Source organism: Plasmodium brasilianum, chromosome 13 (assembly GCF_023973825.1).
Source record: "Plasmodium brasilianum strain Bolivian I chromosome 13, whole genome shotgun sequence".
Classification (NCBI taxonomy): Eukaryota; Apicomplexa; class Aconoidasida; order Haemosporida; family Plasmodiidae; genus Plasmodium; species Plasmodium brasilianum.
The window spans coordinates 828,837-845,026 of NC_090126.1; the positions used below are offsets into that span (position 1 = coordinate 828,837).

At 26.2% G+C, this 16,190-nt stretch overlaps 4 protein-coding genes across 4 annotated transcripts; 2 read left to right on the forward strand and 2 right to left on the reverse strand.

Annotated features, from left to right (window-relative positions):
• Positions 1-3,583: 3,583 nt before the first annotated feature.
• Positions 3,584-4,893, reverse strand: MKS88_004857 (glutathione peroxidase-like thioredoxin peroxidase; the record flags this gene model as incomplete). The annotated part of the gene is made up of 3 exons (XM_067218067.1): positions 3,584-3,727; positions 4,249-4,419; positions 4,606-4,893. The coding sequence occupies 3 exons, from the start codon at positions 4,891-4,893 to the stop codon at positions 3,584-3,586; spliced, it is 603 nt and encodes a 200-aa protein (XP_067071237.1).
• Positions 4,894-6,781: 1,888 nt separating this feature from the next.
• MKS88_004858 (peripheral plastid protein 1) lies at positions 6,782-8,644 on the forward strand (the record flags this gene model as incomplete). The annotated part of the gene is made up of 1 exon (XM_067218068.1): positions 6,782-8,644. The coding sequence occupies one exon, from the start codon at positions 6,782-6,784 to the stop codon at positions 8,642-8,644; it is 1,863 nt and encodes a 620-aa protein (XP_067071238.1).
• An 819-nt stretch (positions 8,645-9,463) lies between these two features.
• Positions 9,464-10,985, reverse strand: MKS88_004859 (uncharacterized protein; the record flags this gene model as incomplete). The annotated part of the gene is made up of 3 exons (XM_067218069.1): positions 9,464-9,877; positions 10,471-10,716; positions 10,920-10,985. The coding sequence occupies 3 exons, from the start codon at positions 10,983-10,985 to the stop codon at positions 9,464-9,466; spliced, it is 726 nt and encodes a 241-aa protein (XP_067071239.1).
• Positions 10,986-13,708: 2,723 nt separating this feature from the next.
• On the forward strand, positions 13,709-15,793 carry MKS88_004860 (eukaryotic translation initiation factor eIF2A; the record flags this gene model as incomplete). The annotated part of the gene is made up of 1 exon (XM_067218070.1): positions 13,709-15,793. The coding sequence occupies one exon, from the start codon at positions 13,709-13,711 to the stop codon at positions 15,791-15,793; it is 2,085 nt and encodes a 694-aa protein (XP_067071240.1).
• Between the last annotated feature and the right edge of the window lie 397 nt (positions 15,794-16,190).

Consider the following 16,190-nt stretch of genomic DNA (forward strand, 5'->3'; position numbering starts at 1 on the left):
AACTTTTTAGTAAAACAAAAATAAACGAAGCGAAGTAAATGAGGACAAGAAACTCAGCCAAACAAGCCAAATGCGCAAAATAAATTAAATTAACAAAATAAACAAAATTCACGATATTAATGAAATAAAATATATCAAATAAAATATATGTAATATATGTAATGTATAATATATATATAATGTATAATATATATGTAATGTATAATATATATGTAATGTATAATATATATGTAATGTATAATATATATGTAATGTATATAATATAAGTAAAGTATATAATATATGAAATGTATATAATATATGAAATGTATATAATATATGAAATGTATATAATGTGTATAATATATGTTATGTATATAATATATGAAATGTATATAATGTATATAATATGTATAATATACGTAAAATATATAATATACGTAAAGTATATAATATATATAATATATAAAATAAAATATGCACGATATAAAAAATACAATAACGGCGAAATTTTTTTTTATTTTTTCTTTCGGTGAATGACCGTTGAACAATGATTTTTGCACACAGCTATTTTGTTCAAAAAGAACGTTTATTAGCAATGAAGGAGAATATTTATGTAAATTCGCCCACACAAACGTGTGTATTTACATACACGCACATATTAACACACTTAACATACATACTCATACATTTACATACGAATAACGTATATTACTAAATGCAGACATCGATGATGGTGTATATTAATAAATACAAGCAATTATGAATATAGCCGTAAAAATATAAACTTAAAATATACATAATAATTATTTTTTTTAGTTATTTTACAATGTATGCTTTTTTATATAATTATAACTGTGCGAGCTACTTTTATATACAATAATTTTAAAATGCACGATTCTGGTAAAATTTAATGCCATCTGATTTTTCCAAAAATTAGCATACTAATTTTAAAGCATACTCCGTTACTGTGTTGATACATATATACATATATATACATATACATATATATACATATATATACATAAACATATATATACATATATATACATATACATACATACATATATATACATATATATACATATATATACATATACATATATATACATATATATAAATATACATACATATATATATATATATATATATATATATATATATATATACAAACATTTATGTACCTCTTTGAATATAATATATCTGTACACTTAATACCATAATACGTACAAAACTTTAACGATAACTTAAGTTCTTTTAAAGCTGAAAAAAAAAAATTTTACGCGTTTTTCCTTTTCTCCTTTTTATGTAATTTAAACCTGAAAATTTTTACTCGTCATTTGTATATACGTAAAAATATACATTTGTTTACATACGATATGTACAGATATATACATATATATATGTATACATATTTTCGCTAATTACTATATTTAATTATATATATTTGTCCTTTCTAATAAAAAAAAGAAAAAAAAAAAATAGGAATTTTTCTCAACAAAATATGAAGTATATATGTAGTTTATGTGGAGTTTAAAATAAAAAATAAAAAAGTAGAAATAATCAGAATTACAATGGGTTTTAAGAAGAGAAGGGACTACACGTTTGCGATGTATAAATATGTATATAAATATATATACATATAAATATACACTTATGTAAATATAAGTATATATAAATATGTAAATAAATATATACGTAAATAAATATTTGTATATGTATAAATATGTATGTAAATAAATATACACGTATTTAAGTAAATGTATACATAAATATGTATATAAATAAATATATATGTAAATAAATATATATGTAAATAAATATATATGTAAATAAATATATATGTAAATAAATATATATGTAAATAAATATATATATAAATAAATATATGTGCATATATGTACATAGTGTTACAGTAACTAATTTTTAAATCACTTGAACATTAAAATTTAGAATCAGGTGCGATATTTTGCATATACATATGTTAAGTGTATATATGTACATAGGTGTATACACGCATTTGTACACGTTTATATATATATATATATATATATATATCACACATTATATGTACGTATAAAAATAAATACACGAATATACAAAATTGGTATATCTATAATATTATGTTTGCTTATAAAATCATTGCATAAAAATAGTGTCGTTTGAATACTAATTACTGCATTTTCCACTTCGGAAAAATAGTAAAAAACTTATAAATTTAAATAACAAATATTAGTAAAAAGAAAAGAAAGAAAAATGAAAACAAAAATGAAAAGAAATATGAAAAGAAATATGAAAAGAAATATGAAAAGAAATATGAAAAGAAATATGAAAAGAAATATGAAAAGAAATATGAAAAGAAATATGAAAAGAAATATGAAAAGAAATATGAAAAGAAATATGAAAAGAAAAATGAAAAGAAAAATGAAAAGAAAAATGAAAAACTAGTTTAATAAAACTTTACCCAATTCTTTACACTGACAAAATTGCGATAAACACTTTTTTTTTTTTATTTTGCAAATACAATAAGTAGGTAATTGTATTTAAACTAAAAATTTCAATGTTATATTTCTTTTTTTTTTTATTTTTTTTCAATGAGTAAATAAATACATAATTGATAAGATCATTTTAAATATTCAAATTCTTCATAAATTAAAAAAAAAAATTTTTTGGTAGTAATATTTTTACCTTTAGTTATTTTGTCCTTTTTTGTTATAAAATGTGTTTAAGTTTAGAAGAAATTTATCAAAATTAGAAAAATGATTGAAGTTGGCCAAGTGCAAACTGTTTCGTTATACTGATTTTCTCTGTGCACGCGAGTTGTATAATGAGGAGAATAAAAAAAAAAGAAAATAATAAATAAATGTTCAAGTAGATGAGGGAAAAAAAAAGGAATAAAAAAAATGAAAAAAATAAAAGGTAAAACGTAAAATGTAATATGTAAAAGGAAAAATTGGCAATAAAACTGGTGCATAATTAAAAGGAGCAAAGGTAACACCATAACAAATAGAATATATAAAAGGACAACCAAAAAATATTACTAAAAAATAATGTACTTTGCTAGGAAGCGGTCATTCTAATTACAAAATGGTGTAATACTGCTTTATGTTTCTTATGGTTTTATTTAAAAGAATACGTACTGCTTTTTTCGTTTTCTCATTCGTCCATTCTCTCTGCTTTTCTTTTCTTTTCTTTTTTTTTTTTTTTTTGTTTTTTTTCTACGTGCATTTTAAAGATATGCGTACACACATATGATATACATGTACAACTGTACAGATAATTCAATCCATTTTTTTTTTTTTTTTTTTTTTTTTTTTGGAGGTAGCCAATTTTTACGGCATTTTCTTTCGAACTATGTTGTAGAAAAATTGGTTGTTGGTATGTGTACAATATATATATATATATATATATGTTACAATGCACGTATACATACTAGTTTGCGCCCATCATAGTTATGCCGTAAAATGAGAATATTTTTTATTTCTGTTGTCATTCCGCCTGCTATTCTGCCTGCTATTACACCTAGTATTATGTCTGCCATTCCGCATATAATATCCCATTTGTTATATCATCTTTTAGCTTCATTTCATGCTCCTTTCTTTTTTTATAATAACTCGACAATAAATTTTTCCATATCTAATGGGCTTGTCCTCGGTGAAAAGTACTTGACAACATTTCCCTTTCTATCAACTAAAAATTTTCCAAAATTCCACCCGATATTTTCTAGCTTGCCATTCTTATCATGCATCTGAAATGGAAAAAATTAAAAAGCCCGTATGTACACTACGATAACTTTATACGTGAAAAGGAGTTGATAAAATAAATAAAATATATATGTATACTCACATACTGGAAAAAAAAAAAAAAAAAAAAATGTAAATACTGCACACCCCACAAATATTTTCCATGTTAGGGTCATTTAACATGCAAAAAATATTAACTCATTTAAAGTTAGAATATATGAATAAAGCTTGGCTTTTTGGTTTTCTTTCTATTTTTGATTTTCTTTCCTTTTTTGATTTTTTTTCTATTTTTGGTTTTCTTTCTATTTTTGATTTTTTTTCTATTTTTGGTTTTCTTTCTATTTTTGATTTTCTTTCATTTTTTGGTTTTCTTTCTATTATTGATTTTCTTTCTATTTTTTGTTTTCTTTCTATTTTTGATTTTCTTTCTTTTTTTTGTTTTCTTTCTTTTTTTGATTTTCTTTCTATTTTTCGGTTCTCTTTCCTTGTTTCATCTCTTTCCTTTTTTCAAAAAGAGTATACTTACCGATTCACAGTTGGCCTTCAGAAACTTAAACAAGTCATTTGTATTTTCGCCATTCACTTCAACAGGAGCAAAGGTACTATACTTAACATTTTTTTTTTCGTTAAATGCGCGTATATCACATACGTTTTGGTATTCCTGATTTAGAAATTGGTACGTTGGAAATGCAAGGAGCTAAGAAAGGGGGGAAAGGGGAAAAAAGGAGTAAATACAAGTGTATGAAAAGACAGTCGCAAAAATGCACGAATGAATAAAGCAAGGTAAGCAATACAAACAATGAGAATAAAATACATTCATAAAACAAATGAGCTATTTTAACGAACAGTCGACATTTCACTGTTTCATTTTTTTAATCTTCACCTCCAATCCCTTTGCTTGTAGCCGTTCATATAACTGGTTAAACTGTTCAATCTGACTACTCGTTAAACCACATTTTGATGCAGAGTTGAAAATAACTAAAACCTTATTTTTATATGTGGACATTGATATGGTTTTCCCATCTAAAGATTTTACATCATAATCATAAAGAGTAGGTCGTAAATCGCCCTTTGAGATGGTAATTTTTTTAAAAAATCCAAACATGCTTGATATATTCCTCTGAAGAATTAATAGTGCTAAGGTTACCTTTATGAACAGCAATATTTTCATTTTGCTAATAAGCCAAATTGTTATTTCTTAAAAAGAGAGGTTTTATATGTTTTTCTTTAAAAAAAAAAACAAATTGCTATTTTATATTTTTTGCAAGAATGTTCTTTTTGCGTTCTTTTAGTGTATTTAAATATACCGATGTGCACAAATAGCTTGCGTTACTTCAATATATTTTGCTTCATTAAATTTTGCTTCAATATATTTTGCTTCAATATATTTTGCTTCAATATATTTTGCTTCAATATATTTTGCTTCAATATATTTTGCTTCAATATATTTTGCTTCAATATATTTTGCTTCATTAAATTTTGCTTTATTTTGTAAAATTTACTTCACTTTGAAAATTTTACTTTCCTTTGAAAATTTTCTTTTACTTTAATAATTTTACCATATTTTGATAATTATATTTTAATTTTTTAGTTTTATTTGTTTTATTTGTTTTATTTGTTTAATATTTTTATTTGTACATTTTATTTTATTTTATTTTGATTTATTTTTTTTTTTTCGGTACTTTGTGAACAATTAATCAAATTTTTGAAAAACTGTTTCTACCTCACTCCGTTTAAATATATATCTAAATATATATATATAATATGTATATATACGTATACGTGTGTATGTGTACACATTTATACTTTCTCATTATTACATATATATAATATAACTTTTATCAGAATGCTCCCATTAGGCCACCGGCTACTCCTTAGTTTTTTCAAGTATAATTTGCTGATTCCTAGTCTAATCTTATTTGCATTTTAACGCTAATCTGGCAAGGTCGAAAAAATGCTGAAACGAAAAAAAAAAAAAAAAAATATACATATATATATATATATATATATATATATATATATATATATATATATATGTATATATAAGCAAATAAAGTAAAATAAATCATGTAAGGTAAAAATTAGTAAAATAATATAACAAACGAACCAAACGGACTGCAAAGCAGACCAAAATGCAGTAAAATAAAGCATATTTATTCTAACCGCTTCTTGGCGAAAAAAAATTTTTTTTTTCCCTTTTATCGACTCTTCAAGAAAGAGTAGTTTTATTCATTCACTGATCCATTGGCGAGTTGACGAATTTACTCACTGACGCATTGACGTATTAACGTATTAACGAATTGACGAATTTACTCATTGACGTATTAACGAATTGACGCATTCACCATTTTGCCATTTCATTTAATGACCTCATTTTCCGATAGTTCTTGTTCCTCTTAAAGGCAAATTAAAAAAAAAAAAAAAAAAAAAAAAAGGACGAGACTTCTCCTGCTCTTTCCCCAATTTTTGCTTATCAGTACACGAAATAAAAAAAAAAAAAAAGCAATCAATTTTTATTCTATAATATGTACATATGTAAATATCCCGTTTTTCCTGATCAGCTTAAAATTTTCTTTTTGTTTAAAGTCAATAATGAACCCTGCTGAAATATGTAAATACGTGCCAAGTGAAAACCACAGAGAGAAAGACCTATATACGTACGTACATACATACATATATACATATGTATGAATATATGCGCTTATGTATGTATGTATATATATATGCATGGGTGCATGCATGCCTCCCTAACGCAAAAATAATCAATAGTGTATTTGTGCAATTTTGTTTCAATTGTAATTTGACTTCATTGGATGGTATCGGCCTATGGTTTTATTTTCTTAATGCTCACACAGCGCGTCAAATGTGCACATACATAAATATATAGGTATATGCGTATGGATGTATATATATATATATACATATATATATATATATATGTGCCTATGTGTATAAGCGCATGTGCTCATGTTCGTATGTTCTTATATGTGTATATGTATTTACGTAGGTACGCATTTTCGCGCTAAGCAAGAGCAACAGAGTACTGCAGAACGTTTAACATGGTATCTTTTATGAAAAAAGGAATTATATACATATCGATTTTATTCGTATTAATAAACTATATGTGTAAACATTTTAGAGGATGTAATGTAACAAGCGTAGCAAGAGTACTGAGTGACCACAAGGTAAAGAAATGCATTTACGTCAATAGTACTAAATTACAAAATGGTATAAACAAGCGTATTAAGAACTATCGTCCATTGTATTATATTAATAACAGAAGGACGAGAAGAAATCAGAGTTACAAACTGAGCAAGCACAAGGTGTGTACATTATTCCCCTTCTTCAGTAGCAAGCGGGATGATAAAAACGATAAGAATGTTAAATATAACAAGAATAATAAGTATGATAAGAATGATAAGTATGATAAGAATGATAAGTATGATAAGAATGATAAGGATAATAAGAATGATAAGGATAATAAGAATGATAAGGATAATAAGAATGATAAGGATAATAAGCAAGGCGAACATGTAAACATCACTGAGAGTAGTAAAGGAAACATTAACCAGAACAAAAAAAATGAAAAAAAATTGGGTGTCGAATCGAATGGAAGCACTGAGAGTTTGCAGAAGGACAGCAACCAGGTGAGCTCTAATGAAAAGGTAAATTCACAGCAGAGGAATAGAAGCGATGGTAGTAGAATCGAGGGTAAGGAGCAAAAGGAGGAAACGCTTGCAAGAAGTGATAGTAGCGATGGTAGGGGAGACAATGAAGAAAGAACAAACAGCAGTGTACGGCGTAATAATATTGTCTTGTCTATAAAACTTAAAGGCATGGAAGAAGAAGAAGAAGAGGAAAGGGTCAATTCAAAAGAAGCACTTAAAAATATAAATAAATATAGAAAACATTTAGACATGTTAAAAGATAAAATTATAATTGCATTTAGCAGTATATTTTGTTCATATACAAGAAAAATAGAAAAGAAGGAAAACTTCAAATCGTTTTACGAAAGCATACTGAGCAATTTTGAAAGGAACTACTGTAAGTATACATTCCTAGAAGATATTCTAAATATGAAAAATGAAAAAACACAAAAGGAGTATCTGTTAAATAACTACAGTTATTTTGTTGATATAATTAATATTATTGAAGAACAACTATATAACATTTTCCTTTTTAAGATCCAAATAGTAAAAGCAAAAGCGTTAAATGATATAAAAGATCTTTTATCAGATAAAGTAGATAAAATAGATAAAGCAGTTAAAGCAGATAAAGCAGTTAAAGCAGATAAAGCAGTTAAAGCAGACAAAGCAGATAGAGCAGATAGAGCAGATAGAGCAGATAACATAGATTACATATCATATATAAATAGTATTAATAAAATATTTCGAACATATGAACAAGAGTTAAAAAGTTTGATCCCACCTAATTTTGAATTTTCTATATATAATAAAATTAGGGAAAAGGACAAAAATAATTTCTTATTAAATTCGACTTATCAAATACCCGTTGAAAAATATAAAAAAATTTTAAATGACAATGTTGAGCATGTGAAAATGTTTTGTAAAGACTTAACCAGGAAAAAAAAAAAAAATGCATATAAAGATATAGAAAAAAATAAAAATTATCAAAATATTTTGCAAGTAATTGATAATCAACAAAAACAAATTGAAGCATTACAGGAACAACTAGAATCTTCTATTGAAAATGTAAATGGAAAATATTCCCCTTTTCATTGTGCACTTGCCTATAGAATACCTGACACTAATTTGAATATATCAACACAATATATGAAAGGAAAATTTAACATAAAATTAAATTGCATTCCTGATGATTCTTTGCATTTACTGGGATCCTATGGGTTTGTCAAGGCGCTACCTTATGGTAACCTGGGCTTATCCCTCTCCCTGAACTTTTGACTACCATCGTTGATTGGTTCTTTTAATTTTTTTTGCCATAATTTGGCAGTTATCTCGCCATAATTTTGCAATTTTTTTTAAGATATATATATATATATAATATATATATATATATATATTTTTTTTTTTTTTTTTATTATCCAGTTCTTTAGCTTTTATTATACAATTTTTATATTTTTTTTATTATCCAAATTTTGATATACCGTATTAAATTTTTTTTTTTAAAATTCCATTTGTTGCAGCGACTTCATATGCGGTTGCTGTTCATTCAGCCCAGGAAGACCGTACTCTCTCCCTTCCTCATGTATTACTGACTTAATTATTAGTGTGTTACACATGTGAGTTTTTGCAAAACCTTTGTAAAGTAATGCACTACTATGGCAAATCGCCTATTTGGGTATCTATAACTTAAATTATAATACCTCTTAATCTAGTACACTGAACAATGTACTAGCTACCTATTTGCTTCTTTCTTTCTTTCTTCTTTTTTTTTTTTTTTTTTTTTTTTTTTTTTTTTTTTTGTGTTCATATATAGTTCAAATTTTCGAAAGTGTAGAAAAGTACCTTTCATTTGGATATAAAATCTTATCATACATTTGTTAAATATATAAAAAAAGAAAAAAAAAAATTGATCATACAAAATACGTCCAACATTCCACGCTTGGATTATGTTCATCGTCGTGCCACGACTGCATATTTTTAAATGGTACAATTTGTGGCATTATGAACACATATCTCCTCAATCGGAAGCAGTAGTATAGTAGTAACAGTTGCAGCAGTAGCATCAATCCCAATTCCAATGCTACTCCATACTAGTAATTATAAATCGGTATTATTACTATGCGGATAGTAAGGCTCAATCAACTTTTTTATATTTTCCAAATTTTCCATTACGAAAATTTTCCACTCGTTCATATCATTTAGTATATTATAAATCGTTTTATTATCTTTTAGCATATCAGCAAATATTTGGTAGTTTTTATTTTCTTGTGTTAGTTCAAGAATTTTTCGCCTGACCATTTCAACTTGTTCGTCTGTTTTAATGTCTACTAGCAAATCTCGTAAGTCTTTGGATTTTATTAACAATTTTAATATTTCCTTCATTGATGCCCATTCATCATATTCTTTATCGTAAATTTGAAAGTGCCCCTTAATTGCATTTTTGTATTTTTCTATCTCATCTGAGATTTTTCTGTAGACATTTTCCCTTGTAAAGCAGTTTTCGCCCGAGATCTGCGAGACCGCAAAAAAAAAAAAAATAATAAAAAAAATAATAAAAAAAATAATAAAACAAGATAATAAAACAAGATAATAAAACATGATAATGAAACAATATAATAAAACAAGATAATAAAACAAGATAATAAAACAAGATAATAAAACAAAATAATAAAACAAAATAATAAAACAAGATAATAAAACAAAATAATAAAACAAAATAATAAAACAAAATAATAAAACAAAATAATAAAACAAAATAATAAAACAAAATAATAAAAGATAACAAGAATGAAAATACGGATAAGGGTATAAACACAAGTACAGGTAAAGGCACAAATATAGGGACATATATAGGGATAAATACGGTACATATAGAAGCATAAATATAAATAAAAAGAGAAATTAAAAAGGCTACATCCCCGTCAGTGCACACACGTATGAAGTTGCCATCATTTGACTACTGTTCCTTTCTTATATTTTTTCCTCTTATTTATTTTCTTCCTTTATTTTCCTTTCTTTTAATTTCACTTCTTATATTTTCCATCCTTTTCGTTTTTCCCATTTTCGTTCTTTTTCTTTTTTCACTTTTCTGGTGCATAACTTACGTTACTAGACAAGAATACGTACACCATTTTAGCTCCCCTTTTGAAACTCTTAGATTCGAAATACTTTTCGTCCATTCTTTTTCCATCACTCCAGATAATCAAATCGTTTTCATCTACAATTGTATCTTTTAAGTTATACACATCTTTAATTAAGTCGACACATTCTTTTATTAAATGTAACCACGACTTGGGTACTATATCTCTTTTTTCTTCTTTATGTATTATGGAAACGTGTTCCTTCCCCTCCTACAAATATTGAAAGGGCATCGTTTCACTATATTTTCGGGTATGTAGCATTTTGCCCCGCTTGGCTGTATTTCTAAACGTGCTTAATTGTTTAACAGTTCGTTCATTCGTTCATTCGTTCACTCGTTCATTTGTCTGTTAGCTTTTTGTTTGGTTTTTGTTCGTTTTTTTGTTTATTCGTTTGCTTATTTTCCCCCGCTTACAGTGTGGAACGTATAAATCAGATCCAATACGTACAAGAAAATGCTTAGGAAAGACGACGTATTCATTCTTCACCACTTGTTGTTACTCAGTTCCTCTTCAGTAGACTTCGCTTGTTCGAAACGTGGGTGCATTCTCAGAAAGAAGCGCATATATGTATGAACGTATGCAGGTATGTATGTATGTATGTATGTATGTATGTATGTATGTATGTATTGGCGCGTGTGTGCCGTTACTATATGAGAAGTTGTAATTCAATGAAAACTTGAGTTCTTTTTGTATTCACCGCTTTCCATATAACAACATTAACTTTTTCATGCAAACAGTAAAAAAAAAAAAAAAAAAAAAAAAAATAGTGGAAGATGAATACCCTCTTCTGAATGTAAATATAAGTGCGCAATATATATGAATCCTTAATGGATGCTGCGATTTAGTAAGATAATGACAAGAAGAATAAGAAAAGGTAGACCAAGTGCAATCCTCCCCCAAAGATTAACATTTATCCTTATATATATATATTTTTTTTTTTTAGTACATTCATATATATTCGATACAAGTTTTAATTCGTATGATATTATATAATGGGAGAGTCTAATTTAAAACTACACATACTTTTTTTTTCTTTTTTATAGTAAGAAAAACGACTTACAGTTAAGAAGTACTTCATATAAGATAAAATTTTCTTCTCTTTCATCAATGTATGCATATACACATAGCTATATTGAGGAAAAAAAAAAAAAAAAAAGCTAAAGAAAAAGACAAAGAATATAAATAAAAATATTTTATTCGACGATTAGTTTAAAAACACAACGTTAATAAAAAAGATAAACTGTTTTTTTTTTTTTTTTTTTTTTTCTCTTTATGTTTAATTTTTGCAAGCTCTAGGCTTTTATTTCTCCCATTTGCTCCACTTAATCATATGCAAAATTCTATTTTTTCACACTGATCTCTACAATGAAGAATTAAAAAGAAATAAGGAAAAAAAAAAAAAATCAATTCAACTTTTCGCGCATATAAGAACCTTTTGATATTACATAAACCTCTGAACATTATAAAACTATTCATTTTGCTTACATTATTTTGTTTAAAATATTTTCTTCATTTTTTTTACTCACTCTCTTTTGTACATTTTTCTGCTATAATGAGGTCGTTTGTTTTATTTTCTAAAGTTGGGTGTTCTTTTATGGGTGTAAAGCTGGAAGTGATAATATTCAACACACCGCCATATGAATGCAGCACAAAATGAAGCTCATATGTAGATAATGTAATTACTATTCTTTTATTTCTTTCTCTTTTTTTGTTCTGGTTTTTCCTCAATATAACGCTTAGTATGTGTTTGTATATATATATATATATATACATATATGTATATATGCTTGTTACAAATATAATGAAAAAAAAAAAACGCACCACTTAACGCGCATATGCTTACACGTATACGTACACGTACACATACACAAACGTAAACGTAAACGAATGCACAAACACTTGCCTCACATAGGCGTACATAACTTATTACACATTTTATAAAAAGGAGGAATTATGAGTTGTATTAAAATTTATTTTTTCTTTTCTGGCCTATTTTTTAAACCCACCTATCAATATGATATATATATATATATATATATATAAATAAAAATAAAAATAAAAATTTTTTTTTAATAAAAAAAAAAAATTAAAAAAAATAAAATAATTCTATAACAAATCCTGCTAATATTAATTGTTTTGCTTGTTTGAAAATATGATACATTTTACGGGTAAATTCCCTGTTGTTACGCTGCATTTTTTTTTTTTTTTTTTTACAGTACTACTTGACACCTTTCGGCTTACTATGGTTATTTTAGAGAAAGTAGAATTTAAAAATACATTACCATATAGTAAGTGAAGTCGAACATATATATATGTTCATATAGAACTTACGATACTACATTTTTTTCCATATACGTATACACATGAGTTTATACACAAATGCAATAGTGTATGTTTGTATGTACGTATGTATATATGTATGTGCTTCATTTTTGTTCCACTGAAATTCCTTTAAAGGGATCGTAGTGCTCTGCCTTATTTCACTTAATATTAAGCACAAGTTCAACGAATTACACTTACATAAGTGTTTATTTGTGTATATATATAAAATACAAAATAATCAAATTTATATATAAATATATTTATATATTGCAAGTGGCAAAAATAAGGCGAATAAGGGCTATGACAGTTATTCCTAAGTACCCAAAAAAAAATGAACACGATTCACTGTAAATATATTTTGAAATCCCATTTTTTTTTTTTTTTTTTTTTTTTCCCTCTGTTGTTAATTTTAAAAAAGGATATATAACAAAAGTACAAAATTTATTAAATTTATTTTTTAATCATTTGCGAGTAATAGCTTTAAATACATTAGCTTAAATATATATATATATATATATATATATATACATATGATATTTGCGGGTGCTTATATGCAACAGGTACCCCCTAAAACGTTTGCTCTTATGTTTTATTTTTGCAGTCATAGGGACTACTATATACGAATTGATGAGTAAATAAAATCGTATATACGTATATATATATATATTTGTATGGGTAAAATAAGCATATTTTTGCGTAATTGTTCCTTGTTCTGCGTTTCGGTATAATAAGGAGCAGGTAATCATTCAAGTGGTAAGAGTTTGTAAAAAGCAAAAGCTGACAAGCGTAACAAAAAGAGAAGAAATTGCTCTGATAGAGAAACCTCACTATTAGGGAAGGTGAAAGAAAAGCAACTGAAAACACAAAAGGAGTAGGGAATATGTCGAAAGAGGATGAAAGCAACAACAACTTGTACTTCCTAGCTTTAAGTAAAAACAAAGTAACTGTATACGAATATAATACTGCGTTGAGTAAGAACATTATAGATGATATAAATGAAGAAATAAAAAAAGATGGAGAAATAAGAAATAGCAAAGTTAATGTATTGCACGAGGAGGATGATGATAATAATAATAATAGCTGCAGTAATAACAACAACAGTAACCATGGCAGTAACAACAATGATAACAACAGGAGTAAGCCTAGTGCTGGTAGGAAAAATGATAAAAGTGTAGAGGACAGGGAAAAGAACAATTTGAATGGTACTCCTAGTGATAACCAGCTAAAAAAATCGGTGAGCAAATTTAATGACTTTTTAATTAATAGAGGGATAAATATATATAAAGAATATAATGATGTAGAGATAGCTACATGCACACATGATTATAAAAAAATAATTCTTGTTAGAAAATCTAAGCTCAATGTAGCAGAAATTATTGATATGCAAAATAAAGATAAAGAAGTTATTTATATAAAAACAAAAACGCAAATAAAGAGAATTGTAACGAGTCCAAGAGATAACTACATAGTCCTACATTGTCAATATAAGCCTGATGTTGTTAGTACCAATTTGTATGTGTATAAAATTAGCGGGAAATTAGGAAAGAAGAAAAAGAAAAAGGACAAAAAGGACGAGATGGGGGAGAACCACACGGAGCAGAGGGAGTGGAATAAAATCATAGCCTCTAATAGCGAAGGTCAAATGAACAAGCGGGTTGGCGATGGGAAAGGTGAAACTACTAACGCTGCTAACACGAATCAGAAGACTAACTCACATGAAAATAACGATAATAAGGAAAAAAGTGAAAGCATATATTATAACGAAATGCTAATATGCGAGCGTACATTAAAAAGTTATAGCAATAAAAATTGGCCTTTCTTTAAATGGAATGAGAGTGAATCAGTTTGCGTTTGTTTAAATAACAGTCAGATAAATATTTATAAAGATAACAACTTAAGTGTACCTGCAGATAAATTAAAATTAGATAATATCGAATATTTTGATTTATCACCTGACCTTGTTAATAAAAAGGGAAATTTGTTAATTACATATGAACAAGGAAGTAAAGGAAATCCATCCGTTTTTAAAATTTTTAACATGGATAATTTAAATAAACATATTTACTCAAAAAATTTTTTTAACTCTGATGAAATAAAAATAAAATGGAATAAAAATGGAACTTCCTTATTATTACAAATACATACACAAGTAGATAAAGAGAAACAGTCCTACTACGGTTCGAGTAATTTATATTTCATAGACACAGTAACATTAAAAGATGTTAATATAATGACGAATAAAGGATTAATATATGATACTATATGGTCATATAATCAGAATAAATTTTATGTATGTAAAGGAGAAATACCAGCAGAAATTGTTGTACATGATAAGAATGCAAATGTATCTTATTCATATGGAAGACATAAATATAATACACTAAAATTAAATTGTAATGAAAAATTATTATTAACAGGAGGATTTGGTAATTTAAGTGGAGATATATCTATATGGAATACATCAAATAAAAAAGAAATTACAAAGACAAAATCATCATGTGCTGTTATATGTGAATTTTTCAATGATGGAACACATTTTATAACTGCTACTACACATCCAAGATTAAGAGTTGATAACAACATAAAAATTTATAAATATAATGGTTTAATTGTCAGTCGAATAAATTTTGAAGAATTATATAATGTTATAATTTTACCATTTAATAAAATTAAATTTCAAGAAACGGATGCTACTTTAGGTACTTATGTTGATAACTCACATTTACAATTTTATATTAATAAACAGTTAGGTATCGATTCAAAAAAAACTGGTATATACAGAGCACCTAGATCAACTGGTTTGATTAGGTTAAATGGAAATTTATCATCGAAAATAGAAAAGTCAAAATCGAACTTACCTCCAGGGTGTAATTTTGTTATTGAAGAAAAAACATATAAAAAAAAAAAAAAAAAAAAAAAAACCCAAAGGATAAAGAAAAGAGGGAGACATTTTAATTTTTTTTGAAAAAAAAAAAAAAAAAAAAAATAGGCAATTACGGAGGTGTGTTATACTGTCGTACCTCTCCGCCACAGTGCACGCATTTAATAAAATGAGCATTTTACTAAGTGGTTTTGCAGGCATTTTTGGTATTGTATGCATGTATATATATATATTTATATATATATATATATAGATATATATATATATATATAGATAGATAGATAGATAGATAGACAAACAGAGGGCAGCTTTTTATTTTTATAACCGCTTTGCAGTAGTATCCATTAACGTCTTATTACCCTTGCAGTTTTGCTTTTTTTTTTTATACATATTTTTGTACAAATTTTTTTTTTTTTCCCCTTTTTTTTTGTGTGTGTATGTGTGTGTGCGCGTGTGCATGTTTATATGCGGGGATTACAAC